This window comes from Eriocheir sinensis, chromosome 57 (genome assembly GCF_024679095.1).
Source record: "Eriocheir sinensis breed Jianghai 21 chromosome 57, ASM2467909v1, whole genome shotgun sequence".
Lineage (NCBI taxonomy): Eukaryota > Metazoa > Arthropoda > Malacostraca > Decapoda > Varunidae > Eriocheir > Eriocheir sinensis.
In genome coordinates this window covers 6,664,333-6,688,902 of record NC_066565.1, presented here as the reverse complement: position 1 = coordinate 6,688,902, position 24,570 = coordinate 6,664,333, and the positions used below count along the sequence as shown (strand labels likewise).

Below are 24,570 nucleotides of genomic sequence, written 5' to 3'. Positions count from 1 at the left end.
CCCTCAACTTGCCCCCACGCATTTATCACAAGTCTTCCACGCGTCCCTATACCCAAGTTAACTCTCCCTGCAGGCCCACTCTCTCCACTCTCCTCTGTTTTCCCCCCTTCTAACGTTCCCCTGCATTCCTACCCCCCGACACTCTTCTTTTTATGCTTAGTACCCTCCAACACCCCCTGCATACTTACCTCAGACTCCTCCCCGCATGTCCAATCTAATGCTTCTCCCTCGCGCTCCCTCCCACACCCGCCAATCAACTCCCCCGCACCTCCATCTCCAGTTCTCATCAGCATGCCTGTCTGCAGCCCTTCCTCCCTCCCCTTCCCCAGCCCTCCTCTGATTACTGCTCCCTTGACCAGCACAGTAACCCTAAGCACGAGTACTTCACCTAATGTTTGCCAGCCCCCTTGTGTTTGTTTGTCTTGAGGATGAAATATGAAGCTTTAATCACTCCGACGATGACTCAGCCTTTGTTTGCCTTGCTCTACATGTCGTTTGTTCCCCTGATGTGCGAGGCGACTTAAGCACAAATACAGTTAGCCAAGAGAGAGAATCCAAGTAGAGAAACAGCTACTCAAGAAAGATAACTCACACACAAGCAAACTAGCTCGGGCTGATGGGCAGTAAAAAGTATTGATTTTCGCGTAAACAGATGCACTAAAAACTCTGCACAGCATTTTCAAGTCGATACAACACAGCGAGGGAGACAGAGTGATTAAAGCAGGAAAACAGTTACCCAAGATAGAGAACCTTGCCCCAAACCACGAAGTAATAGGATAACCGGCTGATGCTTACGTCACTTATGTAAGCAGTATCTCTCCCTCCTAGTTTTCGCTCATTCTCAATATATAGCGCTGGTAAAGTGGGCGAGAATTAAAGCAGAGAAACAGTTACCCAAGATAGAGAACCTTGCCCTAAACCACGAAGTAATACGATAACTCTGGTACTCACGTCACTTATGTAAGCAGTGTCTCTCCTTCCTAGTTTTCGCTGATCCTCAATATATAGCGCTGGTAAAGTGGGAGATAATTAAAGCAGAGAAACAGTTACCCAAGAAAAATAACCTTGCCCTAAACCACGAAGTAATAGGATAACGTCTGATGCTTACGTCACTTATGTAAGCAGTGTCTCTCCTTCCTAGTTTTCGCTGATTCTCAATATATAGCGCTGGTAAAGTGGGGGATATTTTAGGGGAACGAATATAGTATGCTTCACCTCACACCCAGGCGGAATACGTACGAGCTCGCGTGCGCTTGTTAATGGATAGCTGAAAAATGACGTACCGAAATATACTTCCCAGCACCACTTAAAAGTATTTACTGCCACTCGCGAGGACGTTGATGAGCTTGAAACACCCAAAACGTCTTACCCGTACATTCCATAAGTTCCCCCGAGTAGAAGGCACGGCTTGGTGTGTTCAGGGGTTTGCGTGCGAGTGTTAATGACTCGTTAATATGCAAAATAGTTATCGTGCATGCTTAGGCTTTCTCCCCGCCCAGTGCAGGTGAATATGTAGAGGAGTGAGTTGAGGGAAGAGAGAGGAAGAGAAAGACGAGGAAGAAAGAATAATGGAAGGAAGGAATTTAAGAAGAGAAAAGGAAGAGTGAGGAGTGAGTAGAGGGAGGAGAGGGAAGAGGAAGAGAAGAATGGAAGGAAGGAATTTAAGAAGAAGAGAAAAGGAAGAGTGAGGAGTGAGTAGAGGGAGGAGAGGGAAGAGGAAGAGAAGAATGGAAGGAAGGAATTTAAGAAGAGAAAAGGAAGAGTGAGAGGAGTGAGTGGCGGGAGGAGAGGAAGAGAAAGACGAGGTATAAAGAAGAAATGAATGAATTAATTTAAGTAGAAGAGAAAAGGAAGAATAAGAGGAAGAAGAGCAGGAAAATGAAGAGAAAGAGGACGAAGAAGAAAGACGAGAAGAGGAAGTTTAAGAGGAAGAAGAGAATAGGAAGATCAAGAGGAAAAAAAAAGAGAAGAGAAAGGAAGAAGACGAAGAATACATGGATCAACATCGACCTATTCCATGTGTTCGTATCGTGTTTGAGCCCGAGTTCTCACTGCGTCGCGTTTGTTTGTTTGCATATCTTGGCCCCGTATTATGCCTTGCCTGTTGAAGTAATGCTCGATATACCACAAGTCTGCCCTTCCATATGAATGCTTTTTGTCTCCCATTTTCTTTAAGTAGCTCGATCTATCTGGTCTTTTCCATTATAGCTCGTTTTGTATGCTATATGAATCCATGGTGATGCCCTTCTCTCACGCCCCCTTCACAAGCTCCCCACCCTTAACTCTCCCCTCCCTCCACAAGCTACCCCTCTCTTATCCTTCGCTCCCTCCCCCACAAGATCCCCCTCCGCCCTTACCTCCTGCAAGCACCGTGACTTTTCCGTAACCTTGTAACTATGCATTAAAATCGAATTTCCATCAAGCTTCAACCGCAATCGCATGTCTTTTCTTTTTCTCCGTCTTAATGCCACGGCGCCCTTCCTCTTTCGTCTTCCTTCTGCTCAAAGCTGTACTTTTCTTCCCTAACGTGTCTACTCCTCTCTCTTCAATAGTTGCCCTCTCTTCTTTCTTCCTGTCACTGCTTGGGCTTAGCTTCTCCTTTCTCTTCCTCTCGCTGTTCGCTTTCACCTCTTTTTTCTCGCTCTCCGCCTCTCTCCATCACCGTGCTTGTTCTCTGCTTTCTTCCCCTCTCTCTCCTCTCTCTCACTCAGCTTCCCTCCATACTGAGCTTTTATCTGTCAGTTCCCCGTTTTTTACTCTTCGCGTTCCACAATTTAATTTCTTCCTTCTCTTTTATATATATTTATTTTCCTTTTTTCCTGTTTCGTTCTTTTTCTTCCCATCGGCATATTCAACTGGTCGTTTGTTCAACTAACATATTTTTTTTTTCAACTCGTTCTGTTTAATTTTTGACCTTCCTGACTACCGCCACCTCTTATGTCTTAACTCCCTTCCTCTTCCTTGGCTTTCTCTTCCTCTTTCTTCTCTATTCACCCATAGATCGCAATATGTATAATTATCGTGTTTGTCATTTCCTTTTAATTTAGAAAACTAATTAATGGGGATAGGCAACATCGCATAACAAGACTAAGAGACATCCATTGACCTTGAGCTACACACCAGACGTCTCCCTCGCATATATATTTGTTTATTATATTAAAAGCACAAATCTTTGCTTCTCAAACTACCCTCCTACGGTTTCTATCTCAATTTTTTTTCTCTGAGTGATCTATCATTGCTGTAGTAGGCGGTCACTGGTCTTCCCCTAGACCTGTCAACAGTGGTGTCCCTCAAGTCTCTGTCCTATCTCCCACTCTCTTTCTGTTGTTCATTGATGACCTTTCCTAAACGAACTATCCTATCCATTCTTACGCCGATGACTCTACTCTGCATTACTCAATTTCTTTTGATAGAAGACCAACCCAACAGGAACTATATGATTCCAGGTTGGAGGCTGCTGAACCCTTAACCTCAGACCTTACTATCATTTATGATTGGGGCAAGAAGAACCTGGTGTTCTTCAACGCCTCAAAATTTCTTCACCTATCAACTCGACACAATCTTCCAAACACCTATCCCTATTCTTCGACAACACTCAGCTGTCACCTTCTCCTACACCAAAAATCCTCGGTCTGTCCTTAATTCTTACTGTCCATATACAGGGGCTTGTCCGCCCTCGCATGGAGTATGCATCTCAAGTGTATGGGGCTCCACTCACACAGCTCTCTTGGACAGAGTTGAGTTAACGGCTCTTCGTCTCATCATCTCCTTCCTCTTACCGATAGTCTTCTACCTCTTAAATTCCGCCGCCATGTTGCCTCTATTTCTATCTTCTATCAATATTTTCATGCTGACTGCTCTTCTGAACTTGCTAACTGCATTCCTCCCCCTCCCGGCCCCTTCACTCGACTTTCTACTCTAGCTCCTCCCTATACTGTCCAAATGCCTTCTGCACGCAAGAGTTAACCAGAATCTTCACTCTTTCATCCCTTACACTGGTAAAGTCTGGAACAGTCTTTCTTCATCTGTATATCCCCCTGCCTATGAACCTCTTTCAAGAAGAGTTTATCAAGACACCTCTCCACCCGAAACTGACCTCTCTTTTGGCCACTCTATACCTTTGTCTGTTGTGGGAGCTGTGATTAGCTGTCTTCTTTTCTACACTCTTTTGTTGCCCTTGAGCCATCTCCTTTGTTGTTGAAAAAAAGGATACATGGTCTACCTTATTGTCTGGGGATTGTGAAAGTGGATCTGAGACGTCGGAGGATTAGTATGCAACAATTCAGTGGACACGTTTGTGGGTTGAGATAGTTTGATAAGAATAACTGTATATGGATAAGCCTTGGCAGGATACAACTAGAGTGGTCGTAGGAGAAAACAAAAATTCGAGAGATACGAGGCAATTAAGTTAACGAAGGAAAGGGTTTTGGAGAGCACCAGGCTGGACAGGGCAGAGTTGAAGATTTACATAGATTTACATAGAAAATCAGACCACACAGACCCCATGGTCCAGACTTGGTGGTCTGTCCTTAAACCTAAGTGATTTTACATTAATCAGAAGACTCCAAAACGTTGCATTTCTACTCTAGTTGATATTAAGTTGAAGGAAGTGACGGTCGAGCTTGTTTGTAAAGGAGTCAATCGTGTTACACTGGACCACTGACGGTGGAAGCTTATTCCATTCTCGCACTACAACGTTGGTGAAGAAAAATTTTGTGCAGTCTGAATTTACTTGTCTACATCTGAGTTTTACGCCATTGTTCCTCGTGCGCAAAGTGTCATCGATCATAAACAATGTTGATCTGTCTACATTCGTGAAACCATTAAGTATTTTAAAACATTCGATCAGTTTTCCTCGGAGGCGACGTTTCTCAAGAGAGAACATGTTAAGGGTAGAAAGCCTTTCTTCGTAGGATTTGTTGCGCAAGGAAGGGATCATTTTCGTTGCCCGACGCTGAACACCTTCTAATTTAGCAATATCCTTTGCATGGTGGGGGGACCAAAACTGTACCGCATATTCCAAGTGGGGTCTGACTAAACTGTTGTAGAGCGGGAGTATTACATCTTTATTCTTGAATACAAAGTTTCTTTTAATGAAGCCCAACATTCTGTTCGCTTTATTTGCTGCATCGATGCATTGCTGTGAGAATTTGAGGTTTGACGCGATTTTGACCCCCAAGTCTTAGACGCATTGAACGTTTTTGAGTTTAACGCCGCGCATTTCGTATTCGAACTTCTTATTCCTCGTTCCAACTTGAAGGACCTGGCACTTGTCTAGGTTAAAGGGCATCTCCCATCTATCCGACCAAGCTGAAATTTTGTGCAAATCCTCTTGGAGGCTTTGCCTGTCTTCGTCAGTGAGAACCGAGTTACCAATCTTTGTGTCGTCTGCAAATTTACTAATGCGGTTATTGAGTCCAACATCCACGTCGTTGATGTAAATAATGAAGAGAACTGGGCCAAGGACCGAGCCCTGAGGGACGCCACTAGTGACAGGCGCCCACTCTGAGTTAAATCCGTCAATCACTACTCTTTGTTGTCTGTTGCTCAACCAATTCGCGATCCATTGGTTTACTTGACCGTCAATACCTATTTGCTTTAATTTGTAAAGTAATTTATGATGCGGGACTTTATCAAACGCTTTCTGGAAATCAAGATAGACTACGTCCAGTGATTTGCTTACGTCATAAACAGTGAAGAGGTCGTTATAAAAGGTTAATAGGTTTGATAGGCAGGATCTTTTGTTTCGGAAGCCATGTTGTGAGTCCCCAATCAATGAGTGGCTTTCAAGGTAACTCACAATTTTGTCTCTAATTATGCCCTCAAGTAGCTTACCTACAACCGAAGTTAGACTAATGGGCCTGTAATTACCTGGTACTTTTTTGTCTCCTTTCTTGAAAATCGGTGTCACGTTAGCCTTTTTCCAATCTGAAGGGACGATGCCTTGTCGCAAGGACATATTGAATACGGTTGTGAGGGAGGAGAGTATTTCGCTCTTCGTTTCTTTCAGCAGAGTTGGATATACTTTGTCAGGTCCAGGACTTTTATTTGTTTTAAGTGAATGGAGAGCTTTAAGGACTTCATCGGTTGTTATTTCAAAATTAGGCAATGCATGCTCGAGATTTACAATAGTACTGGTGTTGGTGGTAGCGAGAGGAAGACTGTTAGTATTAAACACCGAAAAAAAGTAATTGTTTAATAGGTTTGCAATGTGTTGGCTGTCAGTCACTAGTGCACCGTCGCTGTTTGTTAAAGGTCCAATACCACTTTTGATCGCCTTTCTGTTGCTTATGTAACTGAAGAAAGATTTCGGGTTATTTTTACAGTTGGCTGCAATGTTTTCTTAATATCTACGCTTTGCCTGACCTACTAGTCTTTTTACTCGTCGCCTGGCATCATTATAAAGTCTAATGTTCTCGGGCGTGCTTTGTTCTTTCTTTAACCTGTAAAACAATTTTATCTCATTGACTGATTGTTTAATTTCGCTATTAAACCACGGTGGGTTTTTATTAATGTTAATTCGCTTCTCGCACAAGGGGACGAATGTGTTCTGCTGAGTGAGTAAGTGATTTTTAAGGCTTAGTCAGGCTTCCTCTACGTTGCCGTCATCTGATAGTTGTATTTCTGTTAGTTTTTGTCGGATTTCTACGAAGTTAGCTCTTTTGAAATTGGGCACCTTTACTTTATTTTCAGTCACTGATGATTGAGCTTTAATGTCGACGCGCACTAATTTATGATCGCAAGAACCGAGGTGTTCTCCTACCGTGACACTACTGACAAGGTTATCTTGGGTCGTTATAACAAGGTCGTGTATATTATTTTGTTGAGTTGGCTCAGAAACCATTTGGCTTAGATAATTTTCTTCTAGAAATTCGATCATTCTATGTGACTCGCCTTCTGTACCTGACAGTGTCGCCCAGTCGATATGGGGGAGGTTAAAGTCTCCTAATATCAGTGAGTCGCTGTTATTAAGTGACTGCCTTAAGACGCTGTACATTTCAAGGTCGTCATCGAGTGATTGCCGGGAGGTCTGTAGGTGACAGATATATTATTTAAATTGACTTTTGCAATGTTTACTCGCACGCACAAATGTTCAACGTTACTGTTTCACGGTGTTTTGTCAGTGGGTTGCAAATAGCTTTTTTGAAGAGAGAGAGAGAGAGAGAGAGAGAGAGAGGAGAGAGAGAGAGAGAGAGAAAGAGAGAGAGAGAGAGAGAGAGAGAGAGAGAGAGAGAGAGAGAGAGAGAGAGAGAGAGAGAGAGAGAGAGAGAGAGAGAGAGAGAGAGAGAGAGAGAGAGAGAGAGAGAGAGAGTCAGCAGGTGGCAGTAAGAGGTGGTGTTAAGTGTGTGTGTGTGTGTGTGTGTGTGTGTGTGTGTGTGTGTGTGTGTGTGTGTGTGTGTGTGTGTGTATTTGTAGTTCAATGCTAACAAGAGACAAATCCATCACCAAGGCTCCTGGAGGGCAAGGCGGGACGATCCAGTAGTTAACAAAGCCTCACGCCGCTGAACACGTCATCTGTGAAAATTCAGAAGAAAAAAACTACCCGAGAAATCGTATTGTTGCAGCAGCTAAATATTTGTAACTAAATATTTTGTACGCCTCCCTTCATTGCCAATAATCAGTATAATGGAAATATATTTGTGTGACATGTTATTATTCTTGTAAGATTAATAATACGAAGTTCTTGCTGGGCTTGTGGCAAGAATTTTCGGCCGAGTGGTTCATTGGGTAAGGTGGGCACGATGCGGCCAGTCCCAGCTCACGGCGGCTTCTCGGTGTGACGAGATGTGTGTTGCGGCGCCGACAGGTTTAGGTGAAGGTGAGGGGATGAATTATGAGGCTTGGTGTGAGTAGAAGGAGCTAGGAGCATGAGGGCGTGGGTGCGGGGTTGGCATGGGCGTAATACTTGTTGCAAACACTCGGCCAGGGATGAGGGAGTGGGTTGTGTGGGTTGGTGTTGGTGGCATGAGGGCGTGGGTGCGGTGTTTGAATGGGCGTAATACTGGTAGCAATCATTCGGCCAGGGATGAGGGAGTGGGTTGTGTGGGTTGGTGTGGGTGGCAGGAGGAGCATGAGGGCGTGGGTGTGGGATGGGCGCACTACTTCCAGCAACATTTCGTCACCTGCATTACGTCCCATCGCCTCAGCGTTACACTCTCAGCCTTTTCTTTGAGCGTCCCCGCCAGTGGTCGGTGTAGCCAAGGCGGAACACGACGAGGAGAAGCCATCCCAGAAGAGGACAACGTTGATGACCTGCACGTTCCTGCTAAAGATTGTTCATTTACATTAAAATGACTCAGCAAAAACAAGTGAAGAAGTCTTGGTGCTGCGGGTGCTTCGGCTGGCTCTTCGCCAGGCGGAAGCGCCGCAGCCCCTCCGAGGAACCTGACGACATCGTCGAGGAAGCCGAAAACGCGGGTGCCCAGGCCGATGCAGGGCAACAGGCCCTGGTCTGCCTGAAGAAGGCTGCTCAGCCTCTCGCAGTGGTGGAGGAGGAGATCCCCTCCGACACCTTGCTGGATGCTGATGGGGTGGTGGGGAAGGGCGAAAAGGAGGCCACTGGCAGGAGGCGCCAGACTCTCATCATCACAATCCACTTGGTGAAGAGAGAGAAGGTCCACAAGCCAGTGGATGATACAACAGTCGCACAAAAAGACTGCACGCAATTGGAGAGCCATGGCAAGAGGGTTCAAACTCTCGTAATTACTCTGCACATGGTCAAGAGAGAAAATAAAGGAGGTATACGATGAGCTCCCCTCCGGGCACCAAGGCACGGCTGGGGACGCTCCTTCCAGCAGGAGCAAGGCCGTTACCGGCCCACCGGAAAAGATGCCCCTTATCAGCAGCTTCAAACAGCGGGACGCATCTCAAACACCGGTCAAGAAAATGATCAGGTTCAACTTCCAAAACCTGAACACTTTCGTCAAGGATCGTGAGCTGTACTGTGCCTACGACTACTTCCAGTATGGCTTCCCTCACTCCAGCATTCGTCCTGAGCTGGAAAGCCTAAAGGAGAGAGCAGTGGAGCCACAGGAAGAGCCACCAAAGGAAGCAGTAAACAAACTGCCAGAGGCTCAGAAAACAGTAACAGAGGAAGCAACAGATGCAGACAACAAAATCAATGAGCCACAACATCTCACAGGGATCCTCAAGAAAGGAAAGACGGCCAGCACCGCTCATAAATGTGTGCGCTTTAACTTCCAGAACCTGAACACTTTCGTCAAGGATCGTGAACTGTACTGTGGCTACGACTACTTCAGGTATGGCTTCCCTCTCTCCAGCATCCGTCCTGAGCTGGAAAGGCGAAAGGAGAGAACAGTGAAGCCGCAGAAAGGGTCAGCAAAGGACGCGGTAAAGAAACACAACACACGACACCAGCAAACAGTTGGAGCAGCTCGCTGTGCACAAATGAATACCACTACTGAAGGGAAGTCTCCTAAAGGTATCCTGAAGAAAGAAAAGATGCCACGGTCCACCTGTCCAGGACATGTGCGCTTCAACCTTGGTAACCTCCGCGCCCCCGTTAAGGAACGTGAGGTGTACCGTGGCCACGACACCTTCAGATACGCCGCGCCGCTCCAAGTCACTCAGCCTCCCAACTTTACCTCGAGGCCTCACCAGCAGCCCGTTAGATCCGCCTCTACCTCGCTGCGTGGTGCACCTCGGCACCTCGCGAGGCCGGCACAGCGGAGCAACGACTCCTTCCAGCAAAACAGTGGCTGGTATGCTGCACACAACTACACCAACAGCCGCCACTCACAGCACCGCCAGCACAACGCCAGCAGCCACGTCCCGCCCAGATACGAAACAAAGCATTTCTACGAGGGACAGACACATCGGGGCACCAACTCCCGCAGCAGAAGTCGTGCCAAGAGAGGCGCAAAGCCGAGTGGTGGCGAGTTTCTGTGAGCACCGGGCGAGTACACAGCGTCGTGATCAAACTCAAATGTTCAGCGACGTACAGGTGACGTACATTCCGGGTGCATTTCTCAACACCCGCTGAACAGTAACTGTCGCTGACTGGTGATAACAAAGACCGAGGAGTGCCAAGAAGCACCACAATCACACTGAGAGGAACGGCTCGCCAGCTGACTAAAATCACCATGCAGAGGAACGCATCCCATGGAACGGTGCCACTTCTACGGAACAAATTGTTCAAGAGTGTCGCATCTGTGGGGAGTGTTTGGACGCATGTGTGTGCTTACATTTCTTATCTTATATTTCAAATGAAAAAATAGAAAATATTGTCTTACAAAAAACCTTAGGTAGGGATAGTGGGGTCGTGTTGCACCTCAGAACAAGAAACGTTATGTAAGGAGTTGTCTGAACGACCACCTGTTTTAAAACTATATTTAAATGAAAGGTATTAGAATGCTCTTGCCAGTATGCTTCAGCTCAGTGTGATGACCTGAGTTTATTTTGTCTCTCGTTCTCTGCGGAATGATTATAGCTTCCAGGTCTGAGACGCGTGCCCAGAGCGTGACGGAGGTGAGATCGGGATGGAGCCACACATTCCGCGTTATTCATTTATCATGGCAAAACTCCCTGGTTCAGTCACGCTTGTTCGCGTGCTATCAACGATTGAGGCAGCTCACAGAAGGTGCCGGAGCCTTAGAACTTTTGCTAAAAATGGTCTTCACATTTATGACAAGAATCATGCCAAATCTGTTCTCCGACTTGCCAATAACTCCTTCATCAATAAATCAAAATATTGAAATTTTGCTAACAAAATTGTTTCCATTTACCTGAAAATAGCTCCCACAAAACTCTCTCTCTCTCTCTCTCTCTCTCTCTCTCTCTCTCTCTCTCTCTCTCTCTCTCTCTCTCTCTCTCTCTCTCTCTCTCTCTCTCTCTCTCTCTCTCTCTCTCTCTCTCTCTCTCTCTCTCTCTCTCTCATCAAGTGACGATGTCAACACACCAGTCTGGCCGTTCTAATTCTTCACTGACTGGATTTAATCAAAGTCGAACAAAATCAAATGAAAAAATAATAAAAAAAATACGTCCACATGGTACACACTTATGTATCTTCGACCTTTTTATGCATGGAAAACACAGATAAAATTGACGAATTTTACGGGAAGTGGAACCTGGCATCCCACACGCGGCTCTGCTGTGTGATTGGCTGTCAGGCCACGAGAAGGGCGGGGCGGAGGAGAGCTGTGCAAAAATGTGACACTAAAAGGAAGACGCGATCAGGCCACGGTGAATTTTACACACACACACACACACACACACACACACACACACACACAAACACACACAATGGAAGAATAGTAACTGAAACATGGTATAACAAACCCGTAGACCTAAACTCAAAATAAGCATTCCAACTAATAACACTATCAGGAACACTGCCGCTACCACCACTACTAAGTCACCCACCACTTGAATAACGACCATTAACACCATCATGGCAGGCACTTCAACCACCAGGACTACCATATCCGCCCCCCTCCCCCCTTCTTCCCAGCATCACCACTGCAGAAGAAAAGGAAGAGAATAGGAGGAAAATGATGAAAGCGGAATGCAAAATCGAAGGAAAAGTTTGTGGGCAGGGAAAAGGAGGAGAAGGAGTAATATGGAAATAATAAGTATGAGTAAGTGAGAGTTTTGAAGGAGTAACAGGAAGAAAAGAAGCAAAAGAAGAAGGACGAAGAAAAAAAAAAAGGAAAAAATATTAGATGAAGTAAAAACAAGACTTGCAAAAAGGAAACAAAAAGATGAACAAGAAAACGGAAGAAGGAAATGGAAGAAAAAATGTCAAGGAATTATAACTAAAAGAGCGTAGAGGATACAAAAAGGAAGTTACGAGGAAGGCGATGGAAGAATTAATGCAAGGCAGAGTAGGGAGAAGGGATAAGAGGCGAAATAAGACTTAGAATATATGAAAAAGTAAGAGGATATGAAAAGAAATAGAAAAAGTTGGAAGAAAACAATAAAAAGGAGGAAAAAATAAACACGAATGGGAAAGAAGAGAAACAAAAGAGAGTTTTTAAATGGGTAGAAATTGGGAAGATTAATATTATGAGAATGTAAAAACGCAGAAACGCAAAACGAGGAAGTAGAAGTAAAAAAAATAATATACAAAAGTGAAATGACAGGAAGGAGGAAGATGAAAGGCAAGAACAATAAAAACAGAAAGACAAATAAGACAAAACAGACAGAGACGATAAAAGAGAGAGAAGACAAAGGGTGAGAAATATACGAATGAGGCTGAAAAACAAAATATAAAGACGGATGAGTAAAAACATGGATGGGGAGGAGGAGTAAGAGGGAGAGATGAAAGAAAAGAATATGGGAGTTAAAGTTTAGTGAGATAATGAGGAACTGAAAGAGGGGTTGGAAAAAAGAAAAGATGTAGACCAAATTAAGAATGAATGGGAAAACAAACAGAAGAAAAAACAAGATTAAAAGGAAAATTTGGAGTAGGACAATGAGGAGGAAGAAGAGCGTGAGGACTGGAAGGAAGAGGAAGAGGAAGAGGAAGAGAAAGTGATTGAAAGAGGAGGAAAAAGAGGGGAATGAAAACATAGACAAGCGAAAGAAAAAGTGTAAAGGCAACATTAAGAAAAAAATGAGATGGAAGAAAAAAAAGATAAGATAGAAAGCAAAATTAGGAAGAGGATAATTAGGAAGAAGAAGAGAGTGAGGATTAGAAGGGAGAAGAAGAGGAAGAGGAAGAGGAAGTGAGTGAAAGAGGAGAGAAAAGGTATAAAGGCAACATTAAAAAAGAAATGAGAAGGAAGAAAAAAGAACAAGATTAGAAGCAAAATTAGGAATAGGATAAAGAAGAAGAAGAAGAAGGCGTGAGGACTGGAAGGAAGTAGAAGAGGAAGAGGAAGAAGGAAAACGGTGACTCAAAAAAAGGAAAATCAATGGGAAACAGTTTAATGTGAGCAGAATGGTATGCAAAGTCCGTCAGAAAAAGCGAAAACAATAAAAATAAGGAGAAAAAGTAATAAAAGAGAAAAAAGGAAAGGAAAAAAAACATTGAATAGAAAAGAGTGGAAGATGAAAAAGGAAAAAAAAGATGAAAACGTAGAATTAAAACTGGGAGAGAATGAACATAAGCAGGAGTAAATTAGAAGATGGGTGAGCGGAATAAAAGAAGACTAGACAAAAAAAGAAGAGAGAGAGAGCAGGTGGCAGTAAGAGGTAGTGTTAAGTGTGTGTGTGTGTGTGTGTGTGTGTGTGTGTGTGTGTGTGTGTGTGTGTGTGTGTGTGTGTGTGTGTGTGTGTGTGTGTAGTTCAATGCTAACAAGAGACATCCATCACCAAGGCTCCTGGAGGGCAAGGCAGGACGATCCAGGTAGTTACAAAGCCTCACGCCGCTGAACGCGTCATCTGTGAAAATTCAGAAGAAAAAAACTACCCGAGAAATCGTATTGTTGCAGCAGCTAAATATTTGTAACTGTAAATATTTTGTACGCCTCCCTTCATTGCCAATAATCAATATAAGGGAAATATATTTGTGTGACATGTTATTATTCTTGTAAGATTAATAATACGAAGTTCTTGCTGGGCTTGTGGCAAGAATTTTCGGCCGAGTGGTTCATTGGGTAAGGTGGGCACGATGCGGCCAGTCCCAGCTCACGGCGGCTTCTCGGTGTGACGAGATGTGTGTTGCGGCGCCGACAGGTTTAGGTGAAGGTGAGGGGATGAATTATGAGGGTTGGTGTGAGTAGAAGGAGCTAGGAGCATGAGGGCGTGGGTGCGGGGTTGGCATGGGCGTAATACTTGTTGCAAACATTCGGCCAGGGATGAGGGAGTGGGTTGTGTGGGTTGGTGTTGGTGGCATGAGGGCGTTAGTGCGGGGTTGGAATGGGCGTAATACTGGTAGCAATCATTCGGCCAGGGATGAGGGAGTGGGTTGTGTGGGTTGGTGTGGGTGTCAGGAGGAGCATGAGGGCGTGGGTGTGGGATGGGCGCACTACTTCCAGCAACATTTCGTCACCTGCATTACGTCCCATCGCCCCAGCGTTACACTCTCAGCCTTTTCTTTGAGCGTCCCCGCCAGTGGTCGGTGTAGCCAAGGCGGCACACGACGAGGAGAAGCCATCCCAGAAGAGGACAGCTTTGGTGACCTGCACGTTCCTGCTAAAGATTGTTCATTTACATTAAAATGACTCAGCAAAAACAAGTGAGGAAGTCTTGGTGCTGCGGGTGCTTCGGCTGGCTCTTCGCCAGGCGGAAGCGCCGCAGCCCCTCCGAGGAACCTGACGACATCGTCGAGGAAACCGAAAACGCGGGTGCCCAGGCCGATGCAGGGCAACAGGCCCTGGTCTGCCTGAAGAAGGCTGCTCAGCCTCTCGCAGTGGTGGAGGAGGAGATCCCCTCCGACACCTTGCTGGATGCTGATGGGGTGGTGGGGAAGGGCGAAAAGGAGGCCACTGGCAGGGGGCGTCAGACTCTCATCATCACAATCCACTTGGTGAAGAGAGAGAAGGTCCAGAAGCCAGTGGATGATACAACAGTTGCACAAAAAGACTGCACGCAATTGGAGAGCCATGGCAAGAGGGTTCAAACTCTCGTAATTACTCTGCACATGGTCAAGAGAGAGAAAATAAAGGAGGTATACGATGAGCTCCCCTTAAAGCACCGAAGCACGGCTGGGGACGCTCCTTCCAGCAGGAGCAAGGCCGTTACCGGCCCACCGGAAAAGATGCCCCTTATCAGCAGCTTCAAACAGCGGGACGCATCTCAAACACCGGTTAAGAAAATTATCAGGTTCAACTTCCAAAACCTGAACACTTTCGTCAAAATTCGTGAGCTGTACTGTGCCTACGACTACTGCAAGTATGGCTTCCCTCTCTCCAGCATTCGTCCTGAGCTGAAAAGCTTAAAGGAGAGAGCAGTGGAGCCACAGGAAGAGCCAGCAAAGGAAGCAGTAAACAAACTGCCAGAGACTAAGAAAACAGTTACAGAGGAAGCAACAGATTCAGCCAACAAAATCAATGAGCCACAACACCTCACAGGGATCCTCAAGAAAGGAAAGACGGCCAGCACCGCTCATAAATGTGTGCGCTTTAATTTCCAGAACCTGAACACTTTCGTCAAGGATCGTGAGCTGTACTGTGCCTACGACTACTTCCAGTATGGCTTCCCTCTCTCCAGCATTCGTCCTGAGCTGGAAAGCCTAAAGGAGAGAGCAGTGGAGCCACAGGAAGAGCCACCAAAGGAAGCAGTAAACAAACTGCCAGAGGCTCAGAAAACAGTAACAGAGGAAGCAACAGATTCAGCCAACAAAATCAATGAGCCACAACATCTCACAGGGATCCTCAAGAAAGGAAAGACGGCCAGCACCGCTCCTAAATGTGTGCTTTAATTTCCAGAACCTGAACACTTTCGTCAGGATCGTGAACTGTACTGTGGCTACGACTACTTCAGGTATGGCTTCCTCTCCAGCATTCGTCCTGAGCTGGAAGGCGAAAGGAGAGAACAGTGAAGCCACAGAAAGGGTCAGCAAAGGACGCGGTAAAGAAACACAACACACTACACCAGCAAACAGTTGGAGCAGCTCGCTGTGCACAAATGAATACCACTACTGAAGGAAGTCTCTAAAGGTATCCTGAAGAAAGAAAAGATGCCACGGTCCACCTGTCCAGGACATGTGCCCTTCAACCTTAGTAACCTCCGCGCCCCCGTTAAGGAACGTGAGGTGTCCCGTGGCCACGACCCCTTCAGATACGCCGCGCCGCTCCAAGTCCCTCAGCCTCACAACTTTACCTCGAGGCCTCACCAGCAGCCCGTTAGATCTGCCTCTAACTCGCTGCGTGGCGCACCTCGGCACCTCGCGAGGCCGGCACAGCGGAGCAACGACTCCTTCCAGCAAAACAGTGGCTGGTATGCTGCACACAACACCAACAGCCGCCACTCACAGCACCGCCAGCACAACGCCAGCAGCCACGTCCCGCCCAGATACGAAACAAGGCATTTCTACGAGGGACAGACACATCGGGGCACCAACTCCCGCAGCAGAAGTCGTGCCAAGAGAGGCGCAAAGCCGAGTGGTGGCGAGTTTCTGTGAGCACCGGGCGAGTACACAGCGTCGTGATCAAACTCAAATGTTCAGCGACGTACAGGTGACGTACATTCCGGGTGCATTTCTCAACACCCGCTGAACAGTAACTGTCGCTGACTGGTGATAACAGAGACTGAGGAGTGCCAAGAAGCACTACAATCACACTGAGAGGAACGGCTCGCCAGCTGACTAAAATCACCATGCAGAGGAACGCATCCCATGGAACGGTGCCACTTCTGCGGAACAAATTGTTCAAGAGTGTCGCATCTGTGGGGAGTGTTTGGACGCATGTGCTTACATTTCTTATCTTATATTTCAAATGAAAAAATAGAAAATATTGTCTTACAAAAAACCTTAGGTAGGGATAGTGGGGTCGTGTTGCACCTCAGAACAAGAAACGTTATGTAAGGAGTTGTCTGAACGACCACCTGTTTTAAAACTATATTTAAATGAAAGGTATTAGAATGCTCTTGCCTGTATGCTTCAGCTCAGTGTGATGAGCTGAGTTTATTTTGTCTCTCATTCTCTGCGGAATGATTATAGCTTCCAGGTCTGAGACGCGTGCCCAGAGCGTGACGGAGGTGAGATCGGGATGGAGCCACACATTCCGCGTTATTCATTTATCATGGCAAAACTCCTGGTTCAGTCACGCTTGTTCGCGTGCTATCAACGATTGAGGCAGCTCACAGAAGGTGCCGGAGCCTTAGAACTTTTGCTAAAAATGGTCTTCACATTTATGCCAAGAATCGTGCCAAATCTGTTCTCCGACTTGCCAATAACTCCTTCATCAATAAATCAAAATATTGAAATTTTGCTAACAAAATTGTTTCCATTTACCTGAAAATAGCTCCCACAAACTCTCTCTCTCTCTCTCTCTCTCTCTCTCTCTCTCTCTCTCTCTCTCTCTCTCTCTCTCTCTCTCTCTCTCTCTCTCTCTCTCTCTCTCTCTCTCTCTCTCTCTCTCTCTCTCTCTCTCTCTCTCTCTCTCTCTCTCTCTCTCTCTCTCTCTCTCTCTCTCTCTCTCTCTCTCTCTCTCTCTCTCTCTCTCTCTCTCTCTCTCTCTCTCTCTCTCTCTCTCTCATCAAGTGACGATGTCAACACACCAGTCTGGCCGTTCTAATTCTTCACTGACTGGATTTAATCAAAGTCGAACAAAATCAAATGAAAAAAAAAAAAAAAAAAACGTCCACATGGTACACACTTATGTATCTTCGACCTTTTTATGCATGTAAAACACAGATAAAATTGACGAATTTTACGAGAAGTGGAACCTGGCATCCCACACGCGGCTCTGCTGTGTGATTGGCTGTCAGGCCACGAGAAGGGCAGGGATGAGAGCTGTGCAAAAATGTGACACTAAAAGGAAGACGCGATCAGGCCACGGTGAATTTTACACACACACACACACACACACACACACACACACACACACACACACACACACACAATGGAAGAATAGTAACTGAAACATGGTATAACAAACCCGTAGACCTAAACTCAAAATAAGCATTCCAACTAATAACACTATCAGGAACACTGCCGCTACCACAACTACTAATCACCCACCAATTGAATAACTACCATTAACACCATCATGGCAGGCACTTCAACCACCAGGACTACCATATCCGCCCTCCACCCTTCTTCCAGCATCACCACTGCAGAAGAAAAGGAAGAGAATAGGAGGAAAATGATGAAAGCGGAATGCAAAATCGAAGGAAAAGTTTGTGGGCAGGAAAAAGGAGGAGAAGGAGTAATATGGAAATAATAAGTATGAGTAAGTGAGAGTTTTGAAGGAGTAACAGGAAGAAAAGAAGCAAAAGAAGAAGGACGAAGAAAAAAAAGAAAGGAAAAAATATTAGATGAAGTAAAAACAAGACTTGCAAAAAGGAAACAAAAAGATGAACAAGAAAACGGAAGAAGGAAATGTAAGAAAAAATGTCAAGGAATTATAACTAAAAGAACGTAGAGGATACAAAAAGGAAGTTACGAGGAAGGCAATGGAAGAATTAAAGCAAGGCAGAGTAGGGAGAAGGGATAAGAGGCGAAATAAGACTTAGAATATATGAAAAAGTAAGAGGATATGAAAAGAAATAGAAAAAGTTGGAAGAAAACAATAAAAAGGAGGAAAAAATAAACACGAATGGGAAAGAAGAGAAACAAAAGAGAGTATTTAAATGGGTAGAAATTGGGAAGATTAATATTATGAAAATGTAAAAACGCAGAAAAGCAAAACGAGGAAGTAGAAGTAAAAAAAATAATATAAAAAAGTGAAATGACAGGAAGGAGGAAGATGAAAGGCAAGAACAATAAAATGGAAAGACAAAAAAGACAAAACAGACAGAGACGATAAAAGAGAGAGAAGACAAAGGGTGAGAAATATACGAATGAGGCTGAAAAACAAAATATAAAGACGGATGAGTAAAAACATGGATGGGGAGGAGGAGTAAGAGGGAGAGATGAAAGGAAAGAATATGGGAGTTAAAGTTTAGTGAGATAATGAGGAACTGAAAGAGGGGTTGGAAAAAAGAAAAGATGTAGACCAAATTAAGAATGGATGGGAAAACAAACAGAAGAAAAAACAAGATTAAAAGGAAAATTTGGAGTAGGACAATGAGGAGGAAGTAGAACGTGAGGACTGGAAGGAAGTAGAAGAGGAAGAGGAAGAGGAAGTGACTGAAAGAGGAGGAAAAAGAGGGGACTGAAAAGAAAGACATGCGAAAGAAAAAGCTTAAAGGCAACATTAACCCGGTAGCCGCGGGGATCAGTTACTTAATGGTCCCTCTAAGCGAAAAAAATGAGAAAAAAAATCATCACTCACATAAACCATTTCCTAATATATATCAAAGCATTTGTGATCAGTTTATGTATCATCTATTTTGGGAGGTCTATATCATGGAACAAATTTGGCCGTCGCTGCTACACGGTAAAGCCACAAATTTGTCCCGTCGCTGCTACCGGGTTAAGAAAGAAATGAGATGGAGGAAAAAAAAGATAAGATAGAAAGCAAAATTAGGAAGAGGAAAATGAGGCAGAAGAAGAAGAGAGTGAGGATTAGAAGGAATTAGAAGAGGAAGAGGAAGAAGGAAAACGGAGACTCAAAAAAGGGAAAATCAATGGGAAACAGTTTAATGTGAGCAGAATGTTATGCGAAGACCGTCAGAAAAAGCGAAAACAATAAAAATAAGGAGAAAAAAGTAATAAAAGAGAAAAAAAGGAAAGGAAAAAAACATTGAATAGAAAAGAGTGGAAGATGAAAAAGGAAAAAAAAGATGAAAACGTAGAATTAAAACTGGGAGAGAATGATCATAAGCAGGAGTAAATTAGAAGATGGGTGAGCGGAATAAAAGCAGACTAGACAAAAAAAGAAAAGAGAGAGAGAGAGAGAGAGAAAGTGTGTGTGTGTGTGTGTGTGTGTGTGTGTGTGTGTGTGTGTGTGTGTAAGTAAGTAAGTAAGTAAGTAATGTTTATTGCCATAATATACACACATTGATATATACATATAAATATAATTATAATTCTGGCAACGAATCTAGCCTGTCAAGCCGAAGCTTCCCGACAGACTGTATATTTATTTCATTGCACTATTAATATCTTTCTAAAGGTTGCAGATAGCTCCCAACCATAAAGCTAAATACAAATATACAATAAATAACAACATTAACTATAATACCAGATGAAGTTATAATAGTTATATCTAAAATGTTAACTACAATAACAACTACAACAGCATCAACAATAATAATAATAATAACAATAATAATAATAATAATAATAATAACAATAATAATAATAATAATAATAATAACAATAATAAAAATAATATGGACAATAGTACTATGCAATTCACTGATTAGATTTAATAATGTAAATTTGTGTTCATGTTTCAGGAATAAATTATAATTTTAACCGTGATTGTTTTGGATTGCAAATAAGTGTGTTTTTACTGACTTTTTAAATAGAGAGAAATTATTACTATTAAGGAGATTTTTTTATTTCTACTGGCAAAGAATTCCAAACTTGAGGTCCTGAGCATAAAATACTATTTCTGAAAAGAACTGTCCTGAACTGTGGAGAGATAAGGTTTATATTGTTCCTGCGCGTATTATGCAATGTATTAATAACTTGAAAAGGATGAGTTCCATGCATCAGTGCGAGGTTTTATAAATAAATAATAGTAGAAAATAACAATGAATGTTTTAAAATTAAGAAATCTATGTGTGGAAAATACGTTATGTGTGGAATCAAACTTGTTCATATAAAACATACACCTAAATATCTTATTTTGAGAAACCTGAAGATTTTTAAGAAAGGAAGGCCACGTACACGCCCACACAGATACACAATAAATGAGATGCGGGTAACAAAGTGTATAATAAATACTGATAAGTGCTTCTTGTGTAAGGCTATTTCTTATTCGATACAGTATGCCACATATCCTAGATAGTTTATTTGCAACAGAATTAATTTGGTATTTCCAATTGATATTTTGATCTATGAAAACGCCCAAAAACTTAGTATAAGAAACTCGTTCAAGTACTTTTCCTTCAAGTGTTATAGGTGGCATGTTAGTAGTGACTGATCGGTTTTGAAAGATAATGTATTTTGTTTTAGTGATATTTAACCTTAACTTATTATGTTTAAGCCACATATTAATTGAATTGAGCTCATTATTAATGTTTATATGCAAACTATTTATATTTTTATCATCTAATAGTGTGTGTGTGTGTGTGTGTGTGTGTGTGTGTGTGTGTGAATATTTGTAGTTCAATGCTAACAAGAGACAAATCCATCACCAAGGCTCCTGGAGGGCAAGGCGAGACGATCCAGTAGTTAACAAAGCCTCACGCCGCTGAACGCGTCATCTGTGAAAATTCAGAAGAAAAAAACTACCCGAGAAATCGTATTGTAGCATTAGCTAAATATTTGAAACTGTAAATATTTTGTACGCCTACCTTCATTGCTAATAATCAATATAAGGGAAATATATTTGTGTGACATGTTATTATTCTTGTAAGATTAATAATACGAAGTTCTTGCTGGGCTTGTGGCAAGAATTTTCGGCCGAGTGGTTCATTGGGTAAGGTGGGCACGATGCGGCCAGTCCCAGCTCACGGCGGCTTCTCGGTGTGATGAGATGTGTGTTGCGGCGCCGGCAGGTTTAGGTGAAGGTGAGGGGATGAATTATGAGGGTTGGTGTGAGTAGAAGGAGCTAGGAGCATGAGGGCGTGGGTGCAGGATTGGCATGGGCGTAATACTTGTAGCAATCATTCGGCCAGGGATGAGGGAGTGGGTTGTGTGGGTTGGTGGGGGTGGCATGAGGGCTTGGGTGCGGGGTTGGCATTGGCGTAATACTGGTAGCAATCATTCTGCCAGGGATGAGGGAGTGGGTTGTGTGGGTTGGTGTGGGTGGCATGAGGGCGTGGGTGCGGGGTTGGCATGGGCGTACTACTGGTAGCAATCATTCAGCCAGGGATGAGGAGTGGGTTGTGTGGGTTGGTGTGGGTGGCATGAGGAGCATGAGGGCGTGGGTGCGGGGTTGGCATGGGCGTAATACTTGTTGCAAACATTCGGCCAGGGATGAGGGAGTGGGTCGTGTGGGTTGGTGTGGGTGGCATGAGGGCATGGGTGCGGGGTTGGCATGGGCGTAATACTGGTAGCAATCATTCGGCCAGGGAAGAGGGAGTGGGTTGTGTGGGTTGGTGTGGGTGTCAGGAGGAGCATGAGGGCGTGGGCGTGGGATGGGCGCACTACTCCCAGCAACATTTCGTCACCTGCATTACGTCCCATCGCCCCAACGTTACACTCTCAGCCTGTTCTTTGAGCGTCCCCGCCATTGGTCGGTGTAGCCAAGGCGGCACACGACGAGGAGAAGCCATCCCAGAAAAGGACAACGTTGGTAATCTTCACTTTCCTGCTAAAGATTGTTCATTTACATTAAAATGACTCAGCAAAAACAAGTGAAGAAGTCTTGGTGCTGGGTGCTTCGGCTGGCTCTTCGCCAGGCGGAAGCGCCACAGCCTCCGAGAACCTGACGACATCGTCGAGGAAACCGAAAACGCGGGTGCCCAGGCCGATGCAGGGCAACAGGCCCTGGTCTGCCTGAAGAAGGCTGCTCAGCCTCTCGCAGTGGTGGAGGAGGAGATCCCCTCCGACACCCTGCTGGATGCTGATGGGGTGGTGGGGAAGGGCGAAAAGGAGGCCACTGGCAGGAGGCGTCAGACTCTCATCATCACAATCCACTTGGTGAAGAGAGAGAAGGTCCACAAGCCAGTGGATGATACAACAGTCTCACAAAAAGACTGCACGCAATTGGAGAGCCATGGCAAGAGGGTTCACACTCTCGTAATGACTCTGCACCTGGTCAAGAGCGACCAACTCAACGAGGTATCCGCTGAGCTCCCCTCCGGGCACCAAGGCACGGCTGGGGACGCTCCTTCCAGCAGGAGCAAGGCCGTTACCGGCCCACCGGAAAAGATGCCCTTATCAGCAGCTTCAAACGGCGGATGCGTCTCAAACCCCGGTCAAGAAAATGATCAGGTTCAACTTCCAAAACCTGAACACTTTCGTCAAAATTCGTGAGCTGTACTGTGCCTACGACTACTGCAAGTATGGCTTCCCTCTCTCCAGCATTCGTCCTGAGCTGAAAAGCCTAAAGGAGAGAGCAGTGGAGCCACAGGAAGAGCCACCAAAGGAAGCAGTAAACAAACTTCCAGAGGCTCAGAAAACAGTAACAGAGGAAGCAACAGATGCAGACAACAAAATCAATGAGCCACAACACCTCACAGGGATCCTCAAGAAAGGAAAGACGGCCAGCACCGCTCATAAATGTGTGCGCTTTAACTTCCAGAACCTGAACACTTTCGTCAAGGATCGTGAGCTGTACTGTGGCTACGACTACTTCAAGTATGGCTTCCGTCTCTCCACCATTCGTCCTGAGCTGGAAAGGCGAAAGGAAAGAACAGTGAAGCCACAGAAAGGGTCAGCAAAGGACGCGGTAAAGAAACACAACACACGACACCAGCAAACAGTTGGAGCAGCTCGCTGTGCACAAATGAATATCACTACTGAAGGGAAGTCTCCTAAAGGTATCCTGAAGAAAGAAAAGATGCCACGGTCCACCTGTCCAGGACATGTGCGCTTCAACCTTGGTAACCTCCGCGCCCCCGTTAAGGAACGTGAGGTGTACCGTGGCCACGACACCTTCAGATACGCCGCGCCGCTCCAAGTCACTCAGCCTCCCAACTTTACCTCGAGGCCTCACCAGCAGCCGTTAGATCCGCCTCTAACTCGCTGCGTGGCGCACCTCGGCACCTCGAGAGGCCGGCACAGCGGAGCAACGACTCCTTCCAGCAAAACAGTGGCTGGTATGCTGCACACAACTACACCAACAGCCGCCACTCACAGCACCGCCAGCACAACGCCAGCAGCCACGTCCCTCCCAGATACGAAACAAGGCATTTCTACGAGGGACAGACACATCGGGGCACCAACTCCTGCAGCAGAAGTCGTGCCAAGAGAGGCGCAAAGCCGAGTGGTGGCGAGTTTCTGTGAGCACCGGCAGTACACAGCGTCGTGATCAAACTCAAATGTTCAGCGACGTACAGGTGACGTACATTCCGGGTGCATTTCTCAACACCCGCTGAACAGTAACTGTCGCTGACTGGTGATAACAGAGACTGAGGAGTGCCAAGAAGCACCACAATCACACTGAGAGGAACGGCTCGCCAGCTGACTAAAATCACCATGCAGAGGAACGCATCCCATGGAACGGTGCCACTTCTACGGAACAAATTGTTCAAGAGTGTCGCATCTGTGGGGAGTGTTTGGACGCATGTGTGCTTACATTTCTTATCTTATATTTCAAATGAAAAAATAGAAAATATTGTCTTACAAAAACCTTAGGCAGGGATAGTGGGGTCGTGTTGCACCTCAGAACAAGAAACGTTATGTAAGGAGTTGTCTGAACGACCACCTGTTTTAAAACTATATTTAAATGAAAGGTATTAGAATGCTCTTGCCTGTATGCTTCAGCTCAGTGTGATTACCTGAGTTCTATTTTGTCTCTCATTCTCTGCGGAATGATTATAGCTTCCAGTGCCCGTATCCTCGACAACTATTAATACTAAACTTGGTATTAACTTTCGACTTTGGTATTAACTTCACTCTCAAAGTGTATCCTCAACAACTATTAGCCTAATACCTACTCTTAACTTTGGTATTAACTTGAGAGTGCTGGCGAGGACTTCTAAACACTTAATAGTAAAGTTAATAGTGAAACCCAGACCCAGACCCATATCAACATGGCCGCCGGACCAGCCCGCCTCCGCACTTTTAGAGCCCGGAAGGACGCTTTGGAAATGTACAACGATGCTGAACTTGTCAAGCGGTACAGATTAGACCGTGCTGGAATTGAATACGTGACTGGTTTGGTGAGAAGAGAGCTGCAAGATCCAATTCAAAGGGAGCATTCCCTCACCCCGGAGTTGAAAGTAATTTTGACTCTACGATACTTGGCTACAGGAAAAATGCAGCAGTGTTCGAGTGAT

At 44.9% G+C, this 24,570-nt stretch overlaps 1 protein-coding gene across 2 annotated transcripts; it reads left to right on the top strand.

The window, feature by feature from the left end:
* The first annotated feature begins 8,726 nt into the window (after window positions 1-8,726).
* On the top strand, window positions 8,727-23,856 carry LOC126984746 (uncharacterized). Of its 2 annotated transcripts, none has more exons than XM_050838786.1 (2): window positions 8,727-9,964; window positions 23,629-23,856. In XM_050838786.1, the coding sequence occupies exon 1, from the start codon at window positions 8,830-8,832 to the stop codon at window positions 9,907-9,909; it is 1,080 nt and encodes a 359-aa protein (XP_050694743.1). In that variant the 5' UTR covers window positions 8,727-8,829; the 3' UTR covers window positions 9,910-9,964; window positions 23,629-23,856. The 2 variants fall into 2 exon arrangements, 1 of the variants encoding a protein (XP_050694743.1); XR_007737565.1 differs by lacking the exon at window positions 8,727-9,964 and adding an exon at window positions 15,861-16,082.
* The last annotated feature ends 714 nt before the right edge of the window (window positions 23,857-24,570 follow it).